Raw genomic sequence first — 23,476 nt, 5'->3', positions numbered from 1 at the left:
GGTTTTGTGATGCAGAAAGAGTTATCTGCTGTTTGCCAAGCTGAAACAGTATAATTAACAAAATTCTTATTTGCATTTTTTTAATCTGTAGATTTTCTGTTAATGACTCATCCTAAGAAACTTCACATAATTGACTGCTGTTTTGTATGGACCCAGTGAAACCCACCAAAACTACTTCAAGCTTGGCAGTGCTTAGCTCATGAGCTCCTTGTGCCTTTTGGATGTTTGCAACATATTGATGGTGATTGAGGATTTGGAAGAACCTACTCAACTATTTTGTGGCAGTGCACATGGTTTTATATTTTCAGGAAATTATTTTGTAAAGAACAACTTTTAATATTGTAGTTTCACCTGTTTAATCTGATAAATGTCGAGGTGCAGTTTTGCTTTTAGAGATAACCATTACTTTAGTTAATAGAAAGTGCAAGTACAGTATGTTTTGATGCTGTTTTGTTCCTGTACATGGGGATGTACGGGTCTTTTGTATTCATGAGTTAAACTTTTGTAAATCACTAACAAGCTTCAGAGAAAATAGCTTTTTCACAAATGTATTCAAAACATGTAGTGGCAAGGGTATTGCTGTAGCACCTGCTTCAACCAGCATATAGATATCGTGCCCTGGAAAATAAACCTGCAACAGTATCACAATTTTAAATTGGTACAGTATTTTAGGCAGCTCTATGATTAAATATATTTGAGAGCAATATGTCAATAGCTTGCAGGTGATATGTAGCAACAGGTCTATCCTGATGTACAGTATATGTATTACCTTTTAGAACAGGTTTTGAAGTAGTAATTCAATCTTATATCATCATGGTAGGAAAATTTAAAGCAATACAGTTGAGGGAGTGGGGCTTTTGGCAATAATGGACAAAACCTGAAGTCCAATTTAACTTAATTTAATTTTTTTTCCTCTGAGTATACATGCCTGGGTGGAAGGGAGCCAGAGAAGCCGAGCGTCGCATGATACATACCTCACAAGCAGGTATAAGTGTAACACCAGCGTTCCATGTGGTGGTGTTGTTTCTCCTGTAAGATATTTATACACGTTTTTGTTCTTAAATACATTAAATACAGTACATCAACATAATTTGTTTATAATTTTCTGAAAGTGTATTTTAAATATGTATTTACCAGTTAATATGCAAATAACTGAGTTATAGATATTCTTTCACAAAAAGATAGTACTGTGTAGTACAGAGTGATTTTTTTTTTCCATAAAAAGTAGGTAAGATTATAAAGTTGCTTTCAGTTATATATTTATGGTACTGCTAGATGGGTAATATCTTCTCTTCTGTTTTTTTTCCCTTTTTCAACCTAGTATGTATATTATGCTGAAGTTTTGAACTGGGATTGTTTTCAGTACTTAGCTGTGGAACTGTTGGTGTAAATTTATTTTTGATAAAGGCTGGGTGTGTTTATTTTATGGTTCAGACCTGCACATTTTGTTTTTGCACAAAGTAATTTTAAAGAACCTGAAATATATCTGCCAAATATTGAAAAAGTAATGGTGTGCAAGTAAATACTGCATTTTTAGTCAAATGTTGCCATTACATCGCTTTTATATAAAGGACACTTGTGAGAGACGGTGGTTAGATATGCCAAGGACAATTATTTTCAATGGTGCCTACACTGTAAAAAAAAATTACTTTTAACTCCTTGTTTTAATTTTAAAAAATGTTTCTGTTTAAAACTTTCATCTGCTATATAATTGAAATTCGATTAGAATTTATATCTGAGAAAAAAGTCTGGAAATAGTTTTTGAAAACAATAATGTTATGGATTAAATAAATATTTTTATAAATGTAAAAGCAGCAAAAGTTGTAAATACAGTTGATCTGAAGCTTTACAAAATAACTGCATCACAGAAACAAATTGTAGTGCTCCTTTAGCTTCTGTAGTTGTTAGTCTTGTAAATCTGTTTATAGATGAAGCTTATTTCAATGTTTTTTTGGGGTTAAATGGTTTAAAAATAAATATTTAAGTTCTGTAAACTTTCATGAGCTTGTTCTGTTGTGCATTTCATTCTGGATTTTAGGAGGTGTGTAGGGGTGTGGGTATACCTCCTACGGACTGATGTTCCAGGTGTTTCTTGCACAGAGTTGCATGTTTGCTTTGAAAAGGTTTGAGTCTCCCCTGTGCAGTTCTTGTCTGGAGGACACCTACCAGCTGCTGTGCCACAGAGAATGCTATAGACAGATGGAGCAGCCCCAGGATTCAATTTGATTCCATTCCTAAAGAGGAGGCTTCAGGATCTTTGTGCTCAGATGAATATGCATGGCCTGTGAACATGGTAGAGATGTCAGAACACTCTGACTTCATTGTGAACTTGGCATTGTGAAGTGAAGGTACAAAAAAGGCCTGTGCTACAAATTACCTCAGCTTTCACTTCAGCAGTGTCCACCCAAATCTCGTTATAAAGAGCTCCATACAGTTCTCACAATTAAAAACATGCCTTTACTTCCATATCAGTTCCCTTAAGGTCTTCTTTTTAGGTGGGAGATCGAGGGGAGAGGTAATTGATTTCCTCCCAAATTTTGTAACGGGTGCTTCTGCTCTGTTGCCACGGGGTCTTTAATCTATGCAACTCTATAAACGGTTCTGAGTAAGGAGGGTTACTGAATTAAAGGGGAAATTGGAACTTGTTCTGGTCGTGATAAGACTAACAAAGTGTTAAACTATGGTGCCTCCTCTTTGCCTGTGAAATGGGTGGGACGTATACTTACCTCACAGGACAGCGTGGGGAAAAACCTCATCTGCATGTGTATAGTACAACCTCATTTTCCTCAAGTCCATTCAAGCAGGTTTTTCATTGTACTGCATATGGCATTTCTGCATCTAACATCTCTGTGCATCATCAGACTATAATCTAACTCTAAAAAATGGGTGTCTGTTACTGGTTCCCAGAGAACAGTTGTCTTTTTCCCCACCATGTGTTAGTTATTGATGAACTCTGTAACTCAATCAGCAGTATTCTGTTGCTGGCAGATAGCTAATGGAAAGGTATATCAAAATATTCATGCAGCAGCCACCGTCTTGCCCTGTTTGGTTTGCTAGGCTTCCGCTGTAGATTGAGAAGAACTAATCTTATCAGAGTAGTCTGAATTGCAGAATAGAGAAATGTATTGTTCTTGGGTAGAGGAGTCTTTTATCAATGTAACCATTCGTGAACCCCTTGGTCTCTGACCTTAGTACATTTCTGTACGGTAAGGGCGTAGCATCATAGACGGCTGTTCTTGCATTCCACTGAATGCCTGTAGCTTGGTAGGAAAGTACTTAGGTTCTTAATGTGTTTGCACAAAGTTTAGCAACTGTTAAAGGTCTGATTTTTATCACACTGTTCTATGACTTAACACTGGAATAAAATTATTTTCCTCAGCAGAGTTTTAGTGGTATCTATGTTGGCTTGTCGTATATCACATTTTTTCAGATAAATAAACACTTAAAACAGACATGAGGTAAATACACTGAAACCTGTCTTAGTGCTCCCGCAAAGTGAAGTTGTCCGCATACAGTGTACATTTTGCTTCTGTTTATATCCTAACATAGCATGCCTAGGCCTAAATTGTTGCTCAGCATCGTGCAGCTGAATTTTAAGATCAGCTTCATCTAGAAATGATACATCTTTTTTTCTGAACTCTGATTACTTCGGTCCGAATGCACTAAGTAGCTTAATGTTTTGACACTTGTGCTGCTGTGCCTCCTCTTCCCCTTTAATAATTCTTGCTTGTTTACACTTCCCAGATACTTCTGTCTGTCACTGTTAGCAGACCAAACTGTTCCATGTTCTCTCTCCATCTTCATTTTCTTCCCTAGTGAAACCGAATTGCTTAAATCTGTGTTCTTGCCTCTTCTGAGTGAGTAGGGCTGGACGGAGACCATGGGGACAGAGTGACTCAAGGATTACTTCAATTGTTCCTTGACATGTGAGCCACTGCTTACTGGGGTTGTTCCTCCAGTCACTCCCAAGAAGGGTAGTTTATGCAATGGATTTAGCTTGAAGATGTTAATTTCTGTCACTTCCTTGCAAGCTGCTTTGTTCCTCTGCTATTGTTGGCCACCATTTAGGATGTGCTATGGCACAGTGCACACACAGTGCCCCAGTGCTCTGTAGTCAATGGAAAAATCCAAAAATAGTTCCCAAGTCCTTGTTTCTCCTCAATGCTGTTTTCCCAGCGTAATCCTGAATGCCAGAGCTGGCAGCTCCTGGAGGATGGGGCAGTGTGGCTGCACATTGGTTGTTCTTCGTGGGACTGTGTCTGCTCTGGGTCATGCTTAAGGTACAGCTGACCTAGGCCAACCTTCAGCCACGTCTCCGTGCTTTCTGGAGCGAACAGTGACAGCGCAGGGTATGACCTTTTAAGGGACACTCTCTGAGGACTGTGTGTGCAGTGTGTACTTTGAACACTGCTGCTTTTTTTTTCTGCCTCTATCAAATTGTGCATATAGACTTCAGTGCTGTATCAAGTGCTGGTTCCTGTTCTTTCCAAGGTACGAAGTTTTGGGAAAGGGAAGAAACAACTCTTTATATCCAGAAAGATTATCCCTGCCAGAGCAGCATGTGGGCTCTCTCTGTTTCGCTGCTTCTTCAGCACAGGGTAACTAGGAGCAAAAGTAAACCTTACAGTGTGTGTTGATCTAATGCATTTCTTTAGGAAACCAACCAAGAATGTGGTGGTTCTCGGTAGCGTTCAGGCATCTTGGTGCATCTCCCTCGTCGCTGGGGCAGTGAAGGTACAAAGGGAGCCAGCCAAGCAGCTTCAAGGAGCAATGAAGGGTGCCGGGGGGTAAGGGGGGGCAAAGGAGAAGGTGGGCTGGGGGTGCAGAAGGAAGAACCCAAAATTCTGGTATGAAAAACTGTTTTATTGTCCAGCTTCTAAAACAAAGGGACAGCAGGGTGAGCAGTACCCGTAAGCCCAGTTCTTTTTACATTTTAACCTACTTTCTGTCTTTGACACAGCCTCCTTGATTCTGAAATCCGTCTTAGCACATCATAATAATTTCTCAACTCTGTATTTTCTGGGCTATCCCTCTCCTTAAAGTCATGTCCTTCAGAGTCTTACAGGCTTCTTGAAGAAAAAGTAATACAATTCTCCCCTAAAATCTTACACAGGTTCTGTCATCCTCCAGTCTCCTAAATAGATTCCATGTAGGTTTAGGGTAATGAGAAGGTTTTGTAATAAAAGTACTTCCAAGAACTATCTTTATACCTTCACCCTTCAAGGTAGCAATTAATAAATTGGGAATCCCCCTCCTGCTGCCCCATGGCAGTCTCTTCTGTAGTAAATGGGAAAGTTCGGAAACACCATGGGTAAAGCAGAGCTACTTTCTAATGTCAAGGATGAGCAGCAGCTGCCTGTTTATTTCCTAATCCCTCCTGAGATCTTTTTCCCCATGCTGCTTAACTGCCGCCTGACTCGGTGCAACAAAGGACCCCCTTACATGCTCTGCTCCCCTAGATTTGAGCAGGCCCCTGAGGTGCTGGGGTTACGGAGCTGCTGCCAGAAAAATGACAGCTAATGGACCTGAAAGAAGCAGAGTTATATGGTTGTCATTCATGACCCCACTTCCCTGCGCTCACTGTTGGATGTTGCTAAATGAGTTGCAGGCAGCAATGGGATGTTTCTTGTGGAAGAATAGCGCAGCAAACTGACTGGGAGAAGACAGAGCTGTGTGCTTCCACTCTGGCTCCGAGGATCACAAAGAGTACACCAGGCATGCAACCTTGTCCTGGAGGACCAGGCACTCCCTGCAGCGTTGGAGGGAGGAGAGGCAGAACGGATTCGGGTTCTGTGTCCACAGGTCAACCTCCCCTAAACCTACTACTCTCCCAGTGGGCCTCAAACACCCTTCCCTGCAGCTGTGAGAAACAGAAGTTTAAACTCTTCCATGAGATGACTCTTCTTTTTATACCTACCCCCTCAATGAAGAATCCATCAGCTGAACACCAAGCATGGCCAGCTGCCACCAGCTTGAGCAGGACCCAAGGTCGTTGCAGGACTTTAGGAGAGCCCTGGCTCCCCCGGCTGGAGCAGAACCCTTGCATGTGGTGGCAGAGATGCACTAACTTCCAAATGTGGTGCAGGGGTTAAGTACTTCTTCTGAATGCTCCCTGTTGTCTGTTAATACATCCTCCATAACTAAGAGCACTCTCACAACACAAGCCCATCAATGTTTTGCAAGAAGTAAGCAGCCCTGCAGACAAGAGTGGCACCTTGTGCGGCCCCATGTCGGTGCCAGCCACCTCTGCTCCCTCTGGACAGTGTCAGGTATCTAGGTGAAATACCTGGAGGCCCCCCTGGAAGTCCTTTCTTCAGCAGCACCAGTGGCGAAAGACACCTCCTCATCCTCTTCATCCAGCTGGAGGCTGCCAGAGGACAGCCGCACCCGGGCCATAGGTGACCGCAGCACTCGGCCATACAGGGAGCAGTAGTCGGCAGCCAGGAGGTCAGAGTCGGAGTCGCTGGACTCGGTGCTGCTGCCCACATAGCGCTCGGCAGAGCATCGCAGCCCTGGTGCCAGCCCTTGCTGCGCTGGCATGTGCCAAAAGACACCTGCTCTCCGGCTGCTCAGTGTGGGGCACGGCCCCAGTGGTCTGAACTCAGAGCCATAGGGGAAGCGGATGGTTTTCATGTCTGATTGGCTCCAAGACCTCTTGGGAGGCTGCTCCTGAAGGCCATAATCGAAGGAGCGAGCCAGGGACCTATTCTCCCCTGCTGGGGCCAGCCTTGCACCCACTGCCATGCATGCAGCCTTGTGATGAAACTCTCCAGGCTGGGTCTCACTCGGGCTCCGCCTGGGGGGTTTTGCTGCCATGGGGCCACCTCCACCAGCTGGTCCCACGTCATCCTTGCTGGGTGCTGGTGTGTGGCATGGAGCCTGTGGGGGCCTGTCCAGGTAGAAGAGGACCTGCGGAGCTGGGGCAGGCACGGACGGGGGACACGGTACGTCTGTATACACCAGCTGCCGGGCACTCACCTCCCGCATGTTACCCACTGAGGTGCTTTTACTGTTCCCGGTGAACTGGTGGTGGGGCCTAAAAGAGGTCAAGGGGTTCCTGGCACCAAAGAGGTCAGCAGGTTCCCATGCCCGCTCTAGCTCCAGCTCCGAGTAAAGTAGGGGGAAGGCAGATGAGCTTTTGGAGTGGGACAAGAAGGCAGGGGATGCTTCGGGCTTGGAGCGCTCCAGCTCAGCAGCAAACGTCACTTCCACGGCAGAACTGCGGCGCTGGCTGTCCAGTGTGGGCTCGGAGGTGTGCACCCCGTTGGCATGGTAGGAGCCCCGATTGCCATAGGCCAGGCGCAGCTCCTCCACCTGAGCAAGGGCAGAGAGTGGGTGGGTGCCCAGGTGCCCAGACTCGTGGCTGGGCAGGGGGCAAAGCATGGCAGGCAGGGCCAGCAGGGAGCCTGCGGAGCCAAGGATTAGCTTCCAGCTGAACTCCAGCTGGAGGCCATGATTTCAATAGCCCCTACTCTAGCACTACCCCTCTCTGATGCCAGGGGGAAATACCTGTTTGGAGACGTCCGTCAGGAGGTCTGGGGAGGAGCGGCACTGTCTCTCATCATAGTGGGACCCGTAGTGCTTCCTGCAAGGTCAAGAGCATGGGGGGGTGAATGGCCAGTAGGATCTTCCCCTGGTCCAGGCACAGCCCTCCTCCATGACCCCTGGTACCTCTCAAAGGGCAAGCTCTTCATCTTCACCTTCCTCCCATGCTCCAGCAGCTGCCTCTGTGTCCTCCCACTGCAGGGGGGGAAGGGGAAAGTGTGAGCAATACCACCAGCCCCAGCCAAGAGCATCCCCATACCCCGAGGAAGGCAAGGGGATACAGCAGAACCAAGGCAAGGATCTCTCTAGGAAAAAACAGCTGTTGGGCATCATCCTCCTGCGTCCAGCCACGTAACAAAAAAAGGAAGCTTTGAGCCACTCCCACACCCTTCCTGGCCTCATGCATTTGGTTTTCCCCTAGGGCTTCACCTGTAGCGGAAGCTGGAGCCCTTACTGCACAGAAGCGCTTTGGGCTTTGACTTGGGTTCTTCAGACAGCCTGAAGAAGGCATGGTACTCCACACACGTCTTCCAGAAAGCCTTGCAGGTGTCCCGGCTCGCCATGGTGAACTCCAGCGTGTCCTTGCACAGTGCCTGCGTGGCCAGAAACAAGCACGCCAGCATCAGGGGGTGCAGGGCCAGGCTCTGCCGTTTGCCCTCTTGACCCCCCAGAGGATCGCACTGGGCTGCCACTGGCTCTGGGCAGTGCAGCACCACCCCACTGGGAACATGGGTGCGGCGCATGCCATGATAAAGGGAGGGAGGAGCATCACCCCTGAGCAGCAGGAACAGATTTAATTCAAAATCGGGAACTTCATATGGCTGATCCTCGGTCCACAGCTGCCTGCTCCTGCTCCTGGCAGCTGCCTGCAGTGCAATACTTACAGAGATGTTTGCATGGAGCTTGATGAGAAAATGTTTCCTCTTGAAACTCAGTTTGCGAATTTTGGACCAGTTGAATGTGTTGATCTTTGTATTGCCCTGCAATGACAGGCACAGCAGTTAAAGCAGGATAGAGCAAGTCAGAATTGCAGAAGTACCAAGTCCTGAGCTTGCAGGACACTGCACAAGATTCTGATGCAGCTTTCACTCTTGCTGGGGTCTGAGGAAGGGGTGGCAGTTGGTCCATCAGTTGATCCCAAAAAAAGGGAAATGAGTGTCAGCATCTAACTCTGCCTATTGAAGCTAGTTATAAAACCCCATCATCCCAAGACAAACCTCACAGAGGTGAAGGCAGAGAGCATCCCATCCATCCCAGCTCAGGTAAGTTAATACACCACCAGCACCCCTCCTCTCATTTGCTGGTAAGCATAGCAGAGCTCAGCTCCCTCCTGTGCCTTTAGACCCAGTTTAAGCAGTCTGCAAGCGTACCTTACCCCTCATTACCATTACGCATCAATTTGGATGCAGACACTGGTATCACAGCAGGACCAGGTAAAATTGCATTGCTCCATGCTGTGGCACTGAGACCCTCTCAGATTTCTGGGAGAGCTTGGTTTTTAATGGGCTCACAGATGCTCTAATCATGCATGAGGGGTGTTTACGGCTCTGAATAAATAACTGGGTCTGGCAGCACTAATTATGAACAGCAGACCCACAGTTAAGGGTTTTGTTTTCTGCTCTGGCAAGATGTTTCCAGGTTGAAATTAGCTAGTGTGGGAGGCAAGCACTGCTTCACACCGGCTGCAAGGAGCTCTGTATTTATTCTGCAGCTACGCTGTGATTACAGTGTTATGTAATTGCACAGACGTGAGGTGGCTATTTTTGCTGGAAGATTATACAGTGAACACATGTGACACAGCCGTGCAACCTGTGGTGCTGACACGGCCGCGCTCAACATGACAAAGGCCAAGAGAGCCAGGGCTGCCTCAGTGCCAAGCAGCCGGCACTGGTGGAGGTGGCAGGGCTGAGCCCCGCAGCAATGCCCGGGAGCATCACCTCCGTGCCCGAGGTCTGCCGGGGTGTGCTGCCTCTTGTAGGATTTGGGAGGGTTTGGAGCACAGGGAGAAGGGTGTACCCTCTCCCCCCCCCAGCCCAAGGTGATGTCCCTGGGGAGAAGCCACCCTGCTTGGGTGCTGGCAGCCTGCCCCAACCCCCCGGCTCACCCGCAGGACCAGCACCCCCATGTGCGTCACCGCCAGGTTGATCTGCAGCCCCTCGCCATCACTGGCGGGGTGAGGGCGAATCCCGTACATCTCCAGCTTCCTAGCCACATCCAGCAACTGAACATCTGACTCAGCTGGTGTCTTCCCACTGGAGATACAAACGCACGAGGAAGCAAAAAGAGTGAGAAGGCAGTCACTGAAATGGATTGAAAAAAGTGCCATTTTGGATGTGTACACACTGGCGTTGCACCCATCCTGCCTGCTGACAGGAACAGCCTCTCTGAGAGGCAAGAGCCTCTCGGGTGCGTGGGTTGGGCAGCCGTGGTGTGGAGCAGCTCTTACCGGTGTCTCCGGTGGTAGTGCATGATCTTGTTGTCCAGGTACTCTTGGTTAGGCAGATACCTGTGAGTCGCCAGGTGCTGCTGGTCTGTCTCTTCATGGAAGTCACCCAGCTCAGCTGTGGGGACAGCGGGGTTAATCTGCGAGGGGGTCACTGCAGGGGGAACGCCTGGCTGCACGGCCAAAGCAAAGCCCCATAGCCCTTCCACCCCTTACTGAGGAAGGGGCACCAGCCCTGCAGGCACTCGCTTGCCCTTACACTGCAGCAGGTGGGAGACGAGCAGCGCCGCGCTCTTGTCGCTGCAGGGCAGCTGCCCCAGTGCCAGGTCCTTCTTGATCTGGAGGGTGAAGAGGTACCTGTGGAGGGGTAGAGGAGCATGGCCCAGGGGAGAGCCAGGCTCAGCAGCGAGTGAGGCGCTGGGCTGAGCTGTGAGCGTTTGCTGTGTGTGTGCAGGGGTGTTTGCCCTCGCGCCTCTCCCCTGTGCTCACCCATGATTCAACCCAATGAATGCAGGTCTGTGGGGTCATGGGAGGAGTGTGCAGCCCCCCCAAAAGGCTGCAGAGGGGCACCACCATGACCAGCACGCCCCTGCCATTAGTAGGTTTCAGAGTTAACATTCCTTTATGCTTCAGAGGCCATTTGCATCTCTCCAGGCTAAGGTTGTGCAGAAGCACTGACTTAGTTTTATTCTTAGTTCCTGTTCACAGTGCTTTCCCTATAACATAAGAGTTAACAATGTCCTTTTCAAAAATAAAATTAAGGTTCTTCTTTCAGCACACAGCTTGAGGCAGGAGCTAGACTGAGCGCGGTCAGACTCAGCTACTCAACTGCTAAAGCGTTTGACAGTTAACAAATTGCAGCCTTTTAAGACAGCTGATCCTTCAAGTGGATTTTGTTTAAAAACAGAAGATCAAGAAAAGATAGTCTCTTGGGTTTGTTTTTTTAAGTACAGGGTTCTTTCGATACTTAAGATAACAACTGCTAACAGACAACCTAGAGTGGATGAAGGTAAGGAATTAACCACGTGCTTCACAATTACAAAAATATAGGACTGTGCAGTAAGAAGTAATAGAACAAGAACTGTACCTGGTCAGCTCTTCTCTCAGATGGCCGGGGTCCACTGGGAAAAATTTCACCATAAATTTGAAAAGAACCTCCTTAGGATCTTAAAACACAACATCTTTATAAGTTTTCTTTTACGTGTCTATTGAGAACATTTACAACTCTTTTCACACATGCTGTCTCCTTACAGATTAAATTACTCCAGGCCCTTATAAATCAGGGCAGGATGCCCTGAGCATCAGGGACTCCAGCCTGTTCCCCAAAACCAGCCTGCCCAGAGCCAATGGAAGCAAACAGGGAGTTAGACATCTAAATAATCGTAAAGAGAAAATGCCCAGCAATTCTTTACATTGCAAAGACCCCTGCCAAGAGGGAGGTTTTATGGAGCGGTGCCACAGTTTGTTGTCTGGAGTGTGGCCGGAGCTCCGAGGTAATTGCCATCAGTGGGGCTGTACATTATATCCATCCCTCCAAGCACTTGGGATGCAACAGCTTCGGAGGAGACTCTTGGGGAAATTTTTTTGTGTGGAATGAGTGAGAACACGCAGCCAAGACAAAGAGCACAGAGGGAGGCTGACAATTTTGTAGGCACCGACTGTCCCACCATGTCAAAAGCAGGCTGGAAGGGACACGGAAAAAGAAATTGGTACCCAAAATAATCCCACTTCTGGTGCACCCAAAAAGGGAAGGCTCTTATCCGTCTTTCGCCTTAGAGGGAAATCGATGCAAACACTGCACTACAGCCTCCTTGTGGCAAACACTGGCGTTGTAGCCTCATGCTCTCAACCATCTAATCATCGTGTATTTGGGGAAAGTATCACTTGTAGGGTAGAAACAGGCATAGGCTGAAAGGGACACTGTGTTACTACTGATCATGGCCATGGCAGGGGATGCTGAGCCTGAATTCAGGTCAAGCTCTGCAGCATCATTATGCAGCAGAACACGGGGTCTCAGGGCTGGAGAGAAGCAGCAGAGCCTGTGAGAGCTAACCTGCTCCAGGCAGGGCTCACGCTGCATCTGGGCTGCTATGAACCGCAAAGGTGAAAGAAAGACATGTAGAGAGCGATGCTGCAACTCTGCCAGCACAGCAATGCACGCACGTATACGTACACAGCAGCTCCTGCTCCTCTGCCAAGCTGCCATTAGCAGCTCAAGCCTAAAATGGTGCAGATACCAGATTGCAAAGGCAGTGGTATTTCTGCAGGATTTCATATGGACTGTAGTGTCTTTGCAAACACCACTGCCCAGCCTCACGCTACAAAATGAGCTCAGGTAAATGCTGGAAACCAGAACCCCCATCCCCAAGCAATAACACTGCATGAATGCATCTGCACTAGTTTGCCATTAGCAGAGATTTAGAAGAATCTTATCTTTTAAATACTTACTTTTGACTTGCTTTGTTATGGGTTTTAGTGGCTCCAACCAGACCTGAAATAAATCAATGAAGAACTGGGTGAATAGACAGCACAAGAGACAGGGGGAATAAAAGAAGCAGCAGCATGCTAGAATGCAACATAAAAATGTTGGCCAGCTTGGCTGCTGCGACATGCCATCCCCCTGGGCAGCCCTGCACAGATGCCTACGGATAAAACCCATGGGCTGTGGCTCACACTGGGGTTCTGCGAACCAGCTTGTGGCTCCCCTTGTAACTCCCGTTTTTAAGGTAATTTTGGCATCATGGCAAACCTTTCTGTTGAATTTTTCCACCTGGTAATTCAGGGAGGTGCTAAGCAAGCCCCCAGCCACGGGGGCAGCTGCTGCAAGGGCACGCTACAGTGCAGCACTCACCTGGTTCCCAGCCTGGCTGCGAAACTCCAGGCCGAAGTACTCCTTCTCCACAAGGTTGAGGTGGCTGCAGGTGAGGTTGAAGAGCCCTTTTCCACAGGATTTTTGCTAGCAAACAAACACACCGCAGAGACAGGTGGTCAGGCAATGCTGACAGCAGTGGTGATGGGATTTCAGTGAGACGAGGGAGAAGTTCCTGCTCCCTGTCTTCACCTCGAGAAGAGCTGTGGGATTTTTCCTCATTGTGCCACAGTAAAACCTTACTCAATAAATGGTTTTGGCACGTGGGACAGGACTGCACCCTGCATGCCACTTACCTCGGCTCCTGGTAATCAGATTCCTTCTCATCACTTCTCTCTTTTATTAAGGAAATTAATAAATCAGAAAGGAAAGAAATCTTGCTTTTGGCTCATCTTTCACAATCATCACTGTCTGGGCAGCTGTGTCCCTGGCAAACTGGCAGGCGCTCCTCAATACGAGCACCTGCCTGAACCAGGGATGGCTGAGTCAAACGTGCTTTATTATGAGCAAACAGGAGCTCACCTCAAACCTGTGCAGTGAGCCTGTGTGCCCCGACAGCCAGCGAGCAGCAAGCTGAGGATGAGCTACTATTCCAGCTGCTAGTAATTAACCCTGCAGAGATCCTGCACCTTGGGCCCCACTCAACCATGTACTTTAGCAATATTAATTAAGCGGTACCACACGGCGATAACTACACCAGGCTGTAGTTATTCCCAGTAAACAGAGACACTCGGCAGGTGTTTTGCTTGACTTGTTGCTGTGCTGTGAGACATGGTTGGGGAGAAACCCGAGAGGCCCTCCACTTTGGAAAATGTTCCAGAAAGCACCAGAAATGAACCTGGGAGCGACCCACAGCAGCAAAGCATTTTTCTGCTCTTTTATCAGTTCATGAAAAGATCAAAATGAGCACGGGTTAGCGCAAAAGCAAACCTGAGAGAGTCCAGGTTAGACAGCTACTAAAGGCATTTCAGGTGATGGAGGTGAAGGCAGGCTGCAGCTCCCAGTGCCAGTGGCTGCTCCCAGTAGGGACAGGAAGGACCCCGGCTGCTGGCAGTGATGCACACTAATAACCACCCTTCATGGCTTCTCTTGGGATAAAATTGCTGGCTCTGTGCTGAAAGGCTGCTGAAAAGTGATAGGGTAATAACAGCATTTATCTGCAGCACTCCCGGTTCTCCTCAAAATTACTAGATCACAAGTGTAATTACAACAATTATAAATGTTTATTTCCAAGCTAGAATTTTCTAGCATGAAAGGCTTTGGCCTTTGTCAGGCAGTCAGGAAAGGCAAGCATTTCTTACCAGGTTATTACCCACCACATGTCTGCTGGGAGCCATCCGCTCTCCTCCAAGCCCAGCACTGCCCAGGGCAGACAGACGAGGGGCCCCATCTCTGGGAAAACCTGATCTGCTGGTGCAGGGGCTGGTTTAAAAGCAGAGCTTTTCGTCTCGCAGACTACTGCATGCAGATGTCCCATCTTGGGTTTGTGAGCTACTGAGGTGCCAACCTCTGCTGTTGCAACTCCTGAGGTACAGTTGTGCTTGGGCAGCATCAGCTTTGCATGGTATAAGTTGAGAGCAGTGGGCGCTGGGCTGGAGAAGCACAGTGCAAGGCAAGAGCTGGACCTGTAGGGGTGGCTGCCCCATGTCTGACACCTTTCATGACACTGCAGGGTCAGGTTGGTGCTCAGAGGCAGAAAGCCCATGCGTAGAAGGTGGTGGAAAGGAGAGGCTGTGCTCGCCCCTCCTCCTCACATTGAAAGCAGCCAGGACTGTAAGCAGCTTAAGAAAGCAAGAGGCACATCCAGAGGCAGAGAGCAGTGAATGCAACACACACGGACATGCACACCCATCTCCAAAGTATACTCTGGCAGCGGCAGAGTATACTTGTATTCCAGCGGCAAAGCCACATTTCTGCAGTATTCCTCATAGTATGGACTGCTGCACCCAGGTCTGTGGTTTAGAGAGGGGTGACAGGCCATGAGATTTGGTGTGATCTTTCCCCATCGCCTTGAGACATACCTTCCATGCTAGGCATGCTGGTGTCTTCTGCACGGCTGCAGCTGGCATGCAATGCCATGCACTAAAAGCCACCAGCCCCAAAACTCCTCGTGCTCTCACTGGACCAGCTCACACGCAGCCAGCTCTGCACACCTCCTATCAATAAATTCCCACCTTTATTCATTATAAGAGACATGAGATCACAGGAGACTTTATCCTTCACTCAGCCCTGGTAATTAGTTCTTCCGGACTTATTTGCTTTGCCTTTTCTTTCTTTTTCTCCTTCCCACTGAACCTTGCCCTGTAGCAAATTCCACTAGCAGAGATGCCCAGGTTTTGTCTGCTTAGGCTGCAGAGTGGTTCACCCTTTCTGCGCAACTCTGGGAAAGCTCCTGAGGCTGCCCAGCCTCAGGGCTGTATTGTTTAAACCTTCTCCAGAAAGGAGTGACTTTATGGGAAAAAGCAGATGCTAGGTCGCATATCTAGGTACGTGGCAAAGAAGGAAGGAAGGAAAGAGGCAGCTTTGCAGTATCTCCTCTCAGTGCGAGACAGCCATTACAAGCTGAGCTAGGGCTGTCTCTGGGGTTGAGCACTGGCGCAGGGGCTCGGGTGTTCTCCCGGTGCAAGGCTTAGAGCTCGCTGGCACAGCCAGCAGTGTCCCACAGAGCCCCATCCGTGCCATGGCTTAACCTCGGATTGTTCAGCAGGGAGGTTGCAAGGGGTACATAAGGAGATGTGCCAGGATCCTGTCTTCCGCTGTCCTGGGCGCTTGGACCTGGCTTGTCAATGCCACGGCAGGAACCCCGTCCAGCACCCAGCAGAAGGAGACTCTGGGAGCTCAGCAGCTGTGGGGAGGGTGCTGGGTCCTGGCTGCTAGCGAGGGTGCAGACAGAAGCAGAAGCCTTCCAGCATCAGGAGAGGACCGCATTCCTGTGCAAAGCCAGACTGGAAATGAGACCTCACTGCACGTGCTGGCAGTTTTGATACCCATGTGAGGCAGGTATAGACGCACAGGCGGAGCACAAGGCAGAAGGGGAATCAAACCTGCTGTGTTTTCTCTCTTTTGTCCCTTTCCCTGAAAGCACCATATATTCAAAAGAGCTTTCCAAAGACAGGAGAGGTTTAGGAAGAGTTGCTTGAAATATCTGCTTAAAACTTAGCCCTAAGCAGTCTTTTTATAATGGAGAAGTCACTAATTCAACTACTCATTTATTGTACCCATTCAGCATCAAATGCATGAAATGCCTAAAAGGGGTTTCCAATACCGTTCTGTGCTAAAAAAGGAAATGACCAGGAGTTCTTCTAATGGAAGCTATTTACTGCAATAACATGTTGTGCAGAGCTATAGTGCTGTAAGTGTTTTGGGCAAATAAGAAAGCAGAGATGGAAAAAAAACGCAGCAATATTGTACCAGCAGCATCTTTCAAATTGTCTCTTACTATGTCCTGATCTAATCAATATGGTGAAAAAAGCATTTTTAAACAATTAGTTTCACTTTTAAACTGATTCTAGGTCTAGTATACATTAATTGAACTAAATCAAACAGCTTCCACACAGTGCCAAGGGACAGAATTGCTTTACAATACTTTTTTGTGCAAAATCACTGTCTCAAAGAAACCTAGCAGTACATTTGAGACCAAGCAGTTTTCTGGCTATGCTGTAAAACCAGAGGACAGCGTAGTTTGAAAAACGTAATAGAACTTGAAAAAAACCCCTAATTTTATATAAACCACTCTGGTCCCATAGGAGATGCAGGTTAAGTGGTAGAACAGATCTACTTGAATTAGCTATTTCAGTTAGCTACTGCCATTATCAAATCCTAACCAATCGTAAATGGTCAATCACACTTGTAAAAAGATGTTTCTAACACATAGTCAGGCTATATCTAGTTTCAGTTATCTATCTATATATATAAATCTAATTAATAATCATAATTATTAATACTTAACATTGAAAACCTAATTCAGCAGTCAATATTCAGAGCTAGCATTTATTATGTGAGTTATTGATAACAATGTGTTGTAGGACCCTGTGAGGATACAGTGAGGTTTTTTCCTCAACTGTTCTTAGACCCACACAGTTTTGGATTTCAAGTGAATGCTCAGGAAGAGATACTTGCAGAAATATCTCACCAGGTATGGTTTGGTTAAATGTCCTATTTTTATTCTGTTCCCAGACTTTTCTTCCTTGTTGAATGCTTATACTTGCAGCCAGACAAATGAGAGAAGAACTCGACACTCGTCAAGATCATCACTTCATATTAGCCAATTTCCAAAAGATGACACCAGATAAGTAAAAGCCATTCCTCCTCCTTTATAAATAATGCCAATAAGAAGGAAGATTGGAAGTAGGTGAGTGATGAAAGACATTTAGCAATCAGCACTATAACCTCTTGTTTTGAATTTGAGTTTTTGTGTTTTGTTTCTAAAGCTGAAAACTAGGAGCTATCAGAGACCATGCAACCTTTCAGAGCAGCAATGACTTCAACATTTAGCATCAAGAAAACTAATAAAAATATGACAGCCACTTACATCAACTACAAAGATCTTCTGAGAGTCATCCAGAAACTGGACTTTCAGGTGCAGCATCCTCAAGCAAGTGGCTGAGCGTGTGGCAGATGCAGGAGTCCTAGCGATGTGAGCTGTGTGCCGGGAAGGGAGCCCTGACTCCTCTTGCACACATAATTTCCTTCTCAGCTGGATGGAGAAGGCTGCAGTCACAGATGTGGAGCGGAGGCTGGAGCAAAAGAACTGAATGCCTAAAAACAAGCTGTAAAAAAAAAATAAATTACTGATACATCCCTTGGTTTAAATCACCACTGCATTAAAGGATGTTTTCCCCCTGCGAATTATGGGTCTATTAATAGGGGCAAAGGCTGTGCAGCAGCTCTGCAAGAGTGGCACTAATAGCACTCAGATAAACACAGAGCTTTTACAGCTGGTGGTGAGCAATGTGAGGGCAAAGTAAGCCCACGCTTCATACTGCACGGTCAGGGAAGAAGAGCTGTGTGGCTCTCCTGCCAAAGCCACCAAGCAGTGAGCATTGCCTTTTCTGGTCTGGTCAAGGTGTACTAAAAGACCAGCTGGCACTGCACTCACTCCATGAGACGGGCAGATAAAGTCCTGTCTGCTGAACAGATGTGTGTGGGCTGGGCAGATGGGCTGATGTACTTCGCCAGAGTCTGGGAAATGTTTCCAACTGAACTTGAAACCAGCTGGGAGTCCTTCCTGGGGAGGCAGAGGAAGACCTACTGCTAATTCCCAGCTGCCACCCTGGTTTGGCAGCTTACTGAATTCTCACAAGCCTTTGAGACAAACTATTTCCTATTTCTGACCTAAAAAGCCCATGCCCCCACGCGCTAGCTCACCTTCCAAGTGCCATAGTCAGCTGCCCATCCTCAAAACCCTCAGGGGCTCAGCCCAGGCTGCCAGGTACACTCATGCTGCTTCTCTGCCCCAACTCTTGCAGGGAGGTGATGAACCATCTGATGTCTCTGGCCACACTTGCCTGGCGGACCCCCCCTCACTGAGCATTTGGGTGAGGGCAGCATTTGGACCGGAACCTCCACTAATGCCAAAAGGTAGGTGCTGGACCGTCATAAGGGATCATTACTCCTGTTGCTGCTGGAAAAAGCCACAACTACGAGTGATCCTGTGGGACCCAAAGTGATGGAAATGCATTCCTGCAAACTGAAAAGTCACATTAAGTGCTGTGGAGATTTGCTTGTTTCTTCCTTGTTTCCACTGAAATATCCACTGCAAGTCACTCCATCTATTGTGGTTCTTCTTACATTTCCCAAATATTCCTGGGGACTCCAAGATAGAGCCTGTCAGAGTATACTAGCTTGTCATCTAGGCTGCAGAGAAGAAAAACAGAGCTTTTCAGCTACAAAAAAAAAAATCAGTCTTCTACTAACCAGGATGAAAAAGAAGCACTGAAGTTAAAGTAAATATGCTTTTCCATGTGAATCTGTTCTACAAAGCAGCTGAGCTCATCTTCTGGCAGAGGCCGGGAGGGGCTGGCTGCTCCCAGTGTGCATGTCCTGTATCTGAGGACCAAATTTCCCGTGCTGCCCTTGGCCCCGGCTCTGAGCTCTTTTTGTCATGGAAGAAGGGCGGTGGTCACGTGCAAACCATCTCCAGAGGGCTGAACGCACTTTCTCTCTGCATTTTCAAATGTTCATACTGTCAAATACTGGTGGGCTCCAAGGAGAAGAGCAGCGCTCCTGAGAGTGGCTCACACATCACAGGCAACTCTCTGCCATAGTGACCGGCAGGAAGGAGGGACACTGCCTCAGCTGTTGTACATCGGGGCTTGAGTTACTGCTTCCATTTCTTCTGTGGTGGTGATGACATTGCAAAGGGGAAACAAGGCATCAGAAAAGCCAAAGCCACCAAGTGCTCTCACTTACCTTGTCCTTCTAAGCCCATATGCTGGGACACTGATCTCTCAAATCATCTGACCCAACTCTGTGGAAACGGCACTCTCTTCCATGACTTTCCCTCTCTGCTGTGACGCTCCAGAAGCAATTCCAAATAGTATGAATATTCATCTTTAAAGGACAGCTTCCCTATTGCTGAGGCAAGATCGATGTGCTGAGTATCCGACTCATGCATCTCTTTGGCTTCCAAATGCTGGGGCAGCTCTTGGTGTCCGTTCAGCTGTTTGTGACGTTCTTAAGGACTACTTACCCTTCTGGGAGCCGGCAGATGGGATGATTAATCATTAGCTTGGGATTCATCCTACCACTGTAACAGACCTCAGACCCTTTTTTAAAAAACAAATTAACGAGGGTCATATAATCAGCAAAAGCATGGCGGCTACGGAAAACAAGAAGAAATTAACTGAATTTTCAGCAAAGCTGATTTATGTTGGAAAAAAGAGAAAGCTTCTCTCAGAGCACAGCTGGATTGCTGGAGCAAGCTGCAGATACGTGGAGGGGGTAGGGAATTTTCCAAGATGGCATTGGAAAACCACTGCTGGAGATAGGAACATGTGAGGCATGCATAGTTCCTACCACCTTACATTGGGTTGTCATGTGTGATCTCTGGAAGTCCCTTGTAGCCCTATGTCTCTGCAAACACATTCACATTTCTTGATCCTAGCTTTGGGTTCCATTTGATGTTCCAGGAATTCACAGGCTTGCCAAATGCCCTCCGTCTAATCTCAGAAATGGAGATGTAATTTTTAATAGGTTAGAATAAATATTTTAGATTCAGGGCCTGTCCAACGTCAGACTGTGGTTAGAAGTACTTTGGAGTACAGCTGTGTTCCTTTTCTTTTAGCTGTCTAAGCTGTTTCTCTACTAGCTGTTGGCATAGTGTCTCAAGCCACGGCAATTGTATCGTCTCGGGGAGAAATTAATAATAAAGGTTTTGTGAATTCACCCCTGAAATCTTGGGCTAATAACGATGTACTAATGCTTCCTGTTCTTTGAAATGTGTCTGTCTTGTAGCTATCACCCTCTGCCTGAAGGTCTTGGAAGAACCTTGCAACTGGAATTATGTTTGATCACTACAAAAGTACCAAGCTTCCAGCTTCAGATACATGCTGCTCTGTTGTCCTCTACTGCCTGCTCTGAAGAACAGCTTTGACACAATTTTAGCTCTGCTTTGAGCTACACACTTGGAATCTGGCAGGCCTTGATAGGATTGAAGTGTAATCAGAATCTTTGGAGGAAGAACAGAAGGACAAGCAAGGAGCAGGGGAAGAGAGTCTACCTGGAAAGAAAAGCTGTTAAAGTTTCGGATTAAGATCCATAGTGAGATGAATCTGATCCATTGGCCTGGAGGCACCTGGAGAATACATGCATTTCTTTGCCTTTGTTTGAATTAAACAATGCTGAGTGCTTTCATACAGCTGTGCCAAAAACACAGTGCAACGTGGTTTTGCCTATCAAAAAATGAAATAATATTGTCTTCTGGATAAAGACAGAGCCAGACTTTTATTATTTCATTTCTTATGAAGCCCATGCTCTCATTTGCATTTGCTTACAGCAAGCTGCCATCTTCAGTGCCTGGTGATAGTTAGCATACAAAATCAGAAAAAGGAAGAAAGTCAACCATGTCCATCGATGCACGACAGTGTGTGTTATTGCTGGACTGAGCTGCTCATCCCTGCTACCTAAATTGTGCCCACCACGAGAGCGAGCTTGAAAGCACCTGTCTGGTTTGTCCTGGCGATAGTCCTCGGAGTGGGGCTGTGCTATGGCCCTGGAAACCAGAGACAGTTCTGTGCAGGTTGAGAACAGAGGAGAAATGGAAATAGCTCTGTATTTCAGGACTGTGTCGTGAGTGTATCTTAATAAGGCTTCAAAGAATGTTTGGCAGTCAGAGTTAATTTGTCTGTTGGGTGCCTAGAACTGCAACTCTTTTTGGAGTCTTTTGTGCCTGATTGAGATTATTGATTTCCTGCTCTGTTTTTACATGTAGGAGATCAAAAGACCCGTTTACCTCAGCTGCTGAAGCCAAAATAGAAATACACTCATGAGAACAAGATTTGATGTGACTCTACCACCTTGAGCATCAGAAACTGCTACTGAAAAAAAGAGGAAGTCAGGTGATTGACTTTTAATTTTGTTTAGTGCTTAAACTCAGCTAAACCTATTTATTTTACTACCATTATTATTGCAACCAGGTCTGCCAGCTGAATGGAACCATACTTCTCACCCTGTCAGGATGCTCCCACCCATGTGTTCCAAGTCATGCTGAACAGCCTGGTTTGCTGGGATGCCAGCCCATGGGAGAGCCTCCTGCAAAGCAATCAAACCACACTCCAACCCCTTCTCCTTGTTTACCTTCCGAGCTCCTAGCCCTTCCCAGCTGAACACCAATGCAAAGCACTTCTGTGGCTAGCAGGTTGTTGCATCATCCCCTGCACTGGAGCCAGCTGGTGGGAGACTTCTCCTTTCTTCTAAACCTACTAAGCAGATAAACACAACAAAACACAGAGTATAGCAGCGTGCAGAGCCTTGGCCGTAGTGATGCAGGGAAAGCATCACTACACCTCTTCTGTGCCAGGCCTTGCTTTCTCAGAGCTCACTCCTCTCTCTGAAGTTACTTCAAGAAGGGACTGAAGAAGTTTGGGGCATTTTCTCACCCATCTCCAGGGCCCAAAACAAGCCTTTTTGGAGGAATGTGGCTGAGCTCGCTCGCTGCCCAGCTCACCATTTCAAAAGGCCCTGCAGAGCGTAGCTGGTTGACTCACCTCTGTCAGATGTCCTGCAGAGAGCCTCTGCTTCTGCGGCCAAATGGGGAACAAAGGAGCAAATCCAGTATGAAAGTTCACCTTGCAAAAGGTGCAGCAGGGTTTGGGAGGAAGAAGGCTTTTTGATTCTTGCTCTGCTGAGTCTGTCGAGGCAAACACCAGGGCATTTGGGAGACAGAAGATGACCCTGGCTCAGTGCAATACTATCCAGCCTAGCATGGGGTTGGATGCACTCAGTGGGCTGAATTCCTCCCTGGGAGAGCTGGTGCAATGCAGGATGGTGGTAGCAGGGTCCAGAGATTTAAAATCAAGGGCTAAACTTGCTAAGCAAACGACTCTGAAGCAGTACTTGTTCCAATATGCTGCTGCTCAGACCCCACCATGTTCCAGTGTTGCTCCACGGAGTCTTCACCCCTCCTGCTGCTACAGCTGCCCTCACCCTTCAGCTGTTCTGTGCTTTCCTGTAACATTTTCACATTATTCCCCACCCTTCTGGATAAGGAGGACCTACGTGCCTGGCTGGAGGTGGGCACTGAGCCAGGACTGCACCTCCTGGGTAACAGGCCCCTGTTTGCAGATGACCCCACCGACTATAGACACACACATCCAATCAGATCTCCAGTACCAACAGATTTAGATGGATCATCCACAGGAAGACACAGAGTGGCCACCAAGAGTGGTGACAACTCCTCTCACAGCCAGGTAGCTGCAGCCCATCCAGCAGCCACAGCCTGAGGTAAGCAATTACCTCCTGAACTGGCCTCCAACATCCCCTCCAAAAACCAAATCCATCGTCCTCCCACCCAACTGGAAAACAGGCCAAGATATAGAGGAAAAGATCTACTACCACAGTGTGAGAACATGGCAATTCCGGCAGGACGCTCCTACCTGCAAGAACACAGCCCTCAGCTGAAAGTGACCTTGGGATTTCAACATACAACAAAAATCCCATGATGTCTTCAGAGAGGAGGCAGAAGAGGTTTTGTGGAGCGAGTTAGCCAAGAGCAGCATGGAGGTGGTTCGGGAAAGAAATATCACACTCATTGTGCAGTACCTGAACCCCTACCACAAACCCAACTGCAAGGTAAGGCTGATAACCTCCACGGGGGACTTCAAACACCTGGACACAAACTTACTTATGGTGTCACGAACAAGGAGCTGAAATACAGAAACAAACCACATCATCTGGAATGCTGCAAGAATGTGAAATGCAAGGCAAAGGAATACATCAAGAAATACGTACAGAAATTCACGGCACTCTACAAACTCAAAGAAGACAACGGCCTGGAGTAACCTCTGCTACCACCACAGCCACACCATCCCATCAACGACAGATGGAGCCAAGCCACAGAACATTCAATAATGCCAGCATCTGTGGTTTTAAACCACAAACCCGTGAATAGTTTGTTTGTT

The 23,476-nt window shown here is 47.3% G+C and overlaps 2 protein-coding genes across 7 annotated transcripts in view; one reads left to right on the top strand and one right to left on the bottom strand.

The window, feature by feature from the left end:
• The window catches only part of STK26 (serine/threonine kinase 26), a 32,210-nt gene extending 30,212 nt beyond the window's left edge, over positions 1-1,998 (top strand). For both annotated transcript variants that reach the window (XM_054075696.1, XM_054075697.1), the window contains exon 11: positions 92-1,998. In XM_054075696.1, the coding sequence (XP_053931671.1) occupies positions 92-116 (25 nt within the window). In that variant the 3' untranslated portion in view covers positions 117-1,998. The remainder of the gene's footprint in view (positions 1-91) is intronic.
• A 2,859-nt stretch (positions 1,999-4,857) lies between these two features.
• On the bottom strand, positions 4,858-18,420 carry FRMD7 (FERM domain containing 7). 5 transcript variants are annotated; one of them, XM_054075871.1, is made up of 13 exons: positions 18,225-18,420; positions 17,389-17,626; positions 12,840-12,944; positions 12,437-12,479; positions 11,076-11,154; positions 10,248-10,345; positions 9,992-10,106; positions 9,650-9,797; positions 8,430-8,525; positions 7,975-8,138; positions 7,672-7,740; positions 7,510-7,585; positions 4,858-7,314 (listed from the first exon to the last, which is right to left on the bottom strand). In XM_054075871.1, exons 1-13 carry the CDS (start codon positions 18,236-18,238, stop codon positions 6,274-6,276), a joined length of 2,286 nt encoding a protein of 761 aa, XP_053931846.1. In that variant the 5' UTR covers positions 18,239-18,420; the 3' UTR covers positions 4,858-6,273. The 5 variants fall into 5 exon arrangements, with proteins under 5 accessions (XP_053931846.1, XP_009564204.2, XP_053931843.1 ...); XM_009565909.2 differs by having other exon boundaries at positions 11,076-11,109; XM_054075868.1 differs by having other exon boundaries at positions 7,975-8,525.
• Positions 18,421-23,476: the final 5,056 nt, after the last annotated feature.

This window comes from Cuculus canorus, chromosome 10 (assembly GCF_017976375.1).
Source record: "Cuculus canorus isolate bCucCan1 chromosome 10, bCucCan1.pri, whole genome shotgun sequence".
NCBI classification, from domain to species: Eukaryota; Metazoa; Chordata; class Aves; order Cuculiformes; family Cuculidae; genus Cuculus; species Cuculus canorus.
Note: the sequence above shows the minus strand (reverse complement) of the source record. Positions and strands in the feature narration are given on the sequence as shown.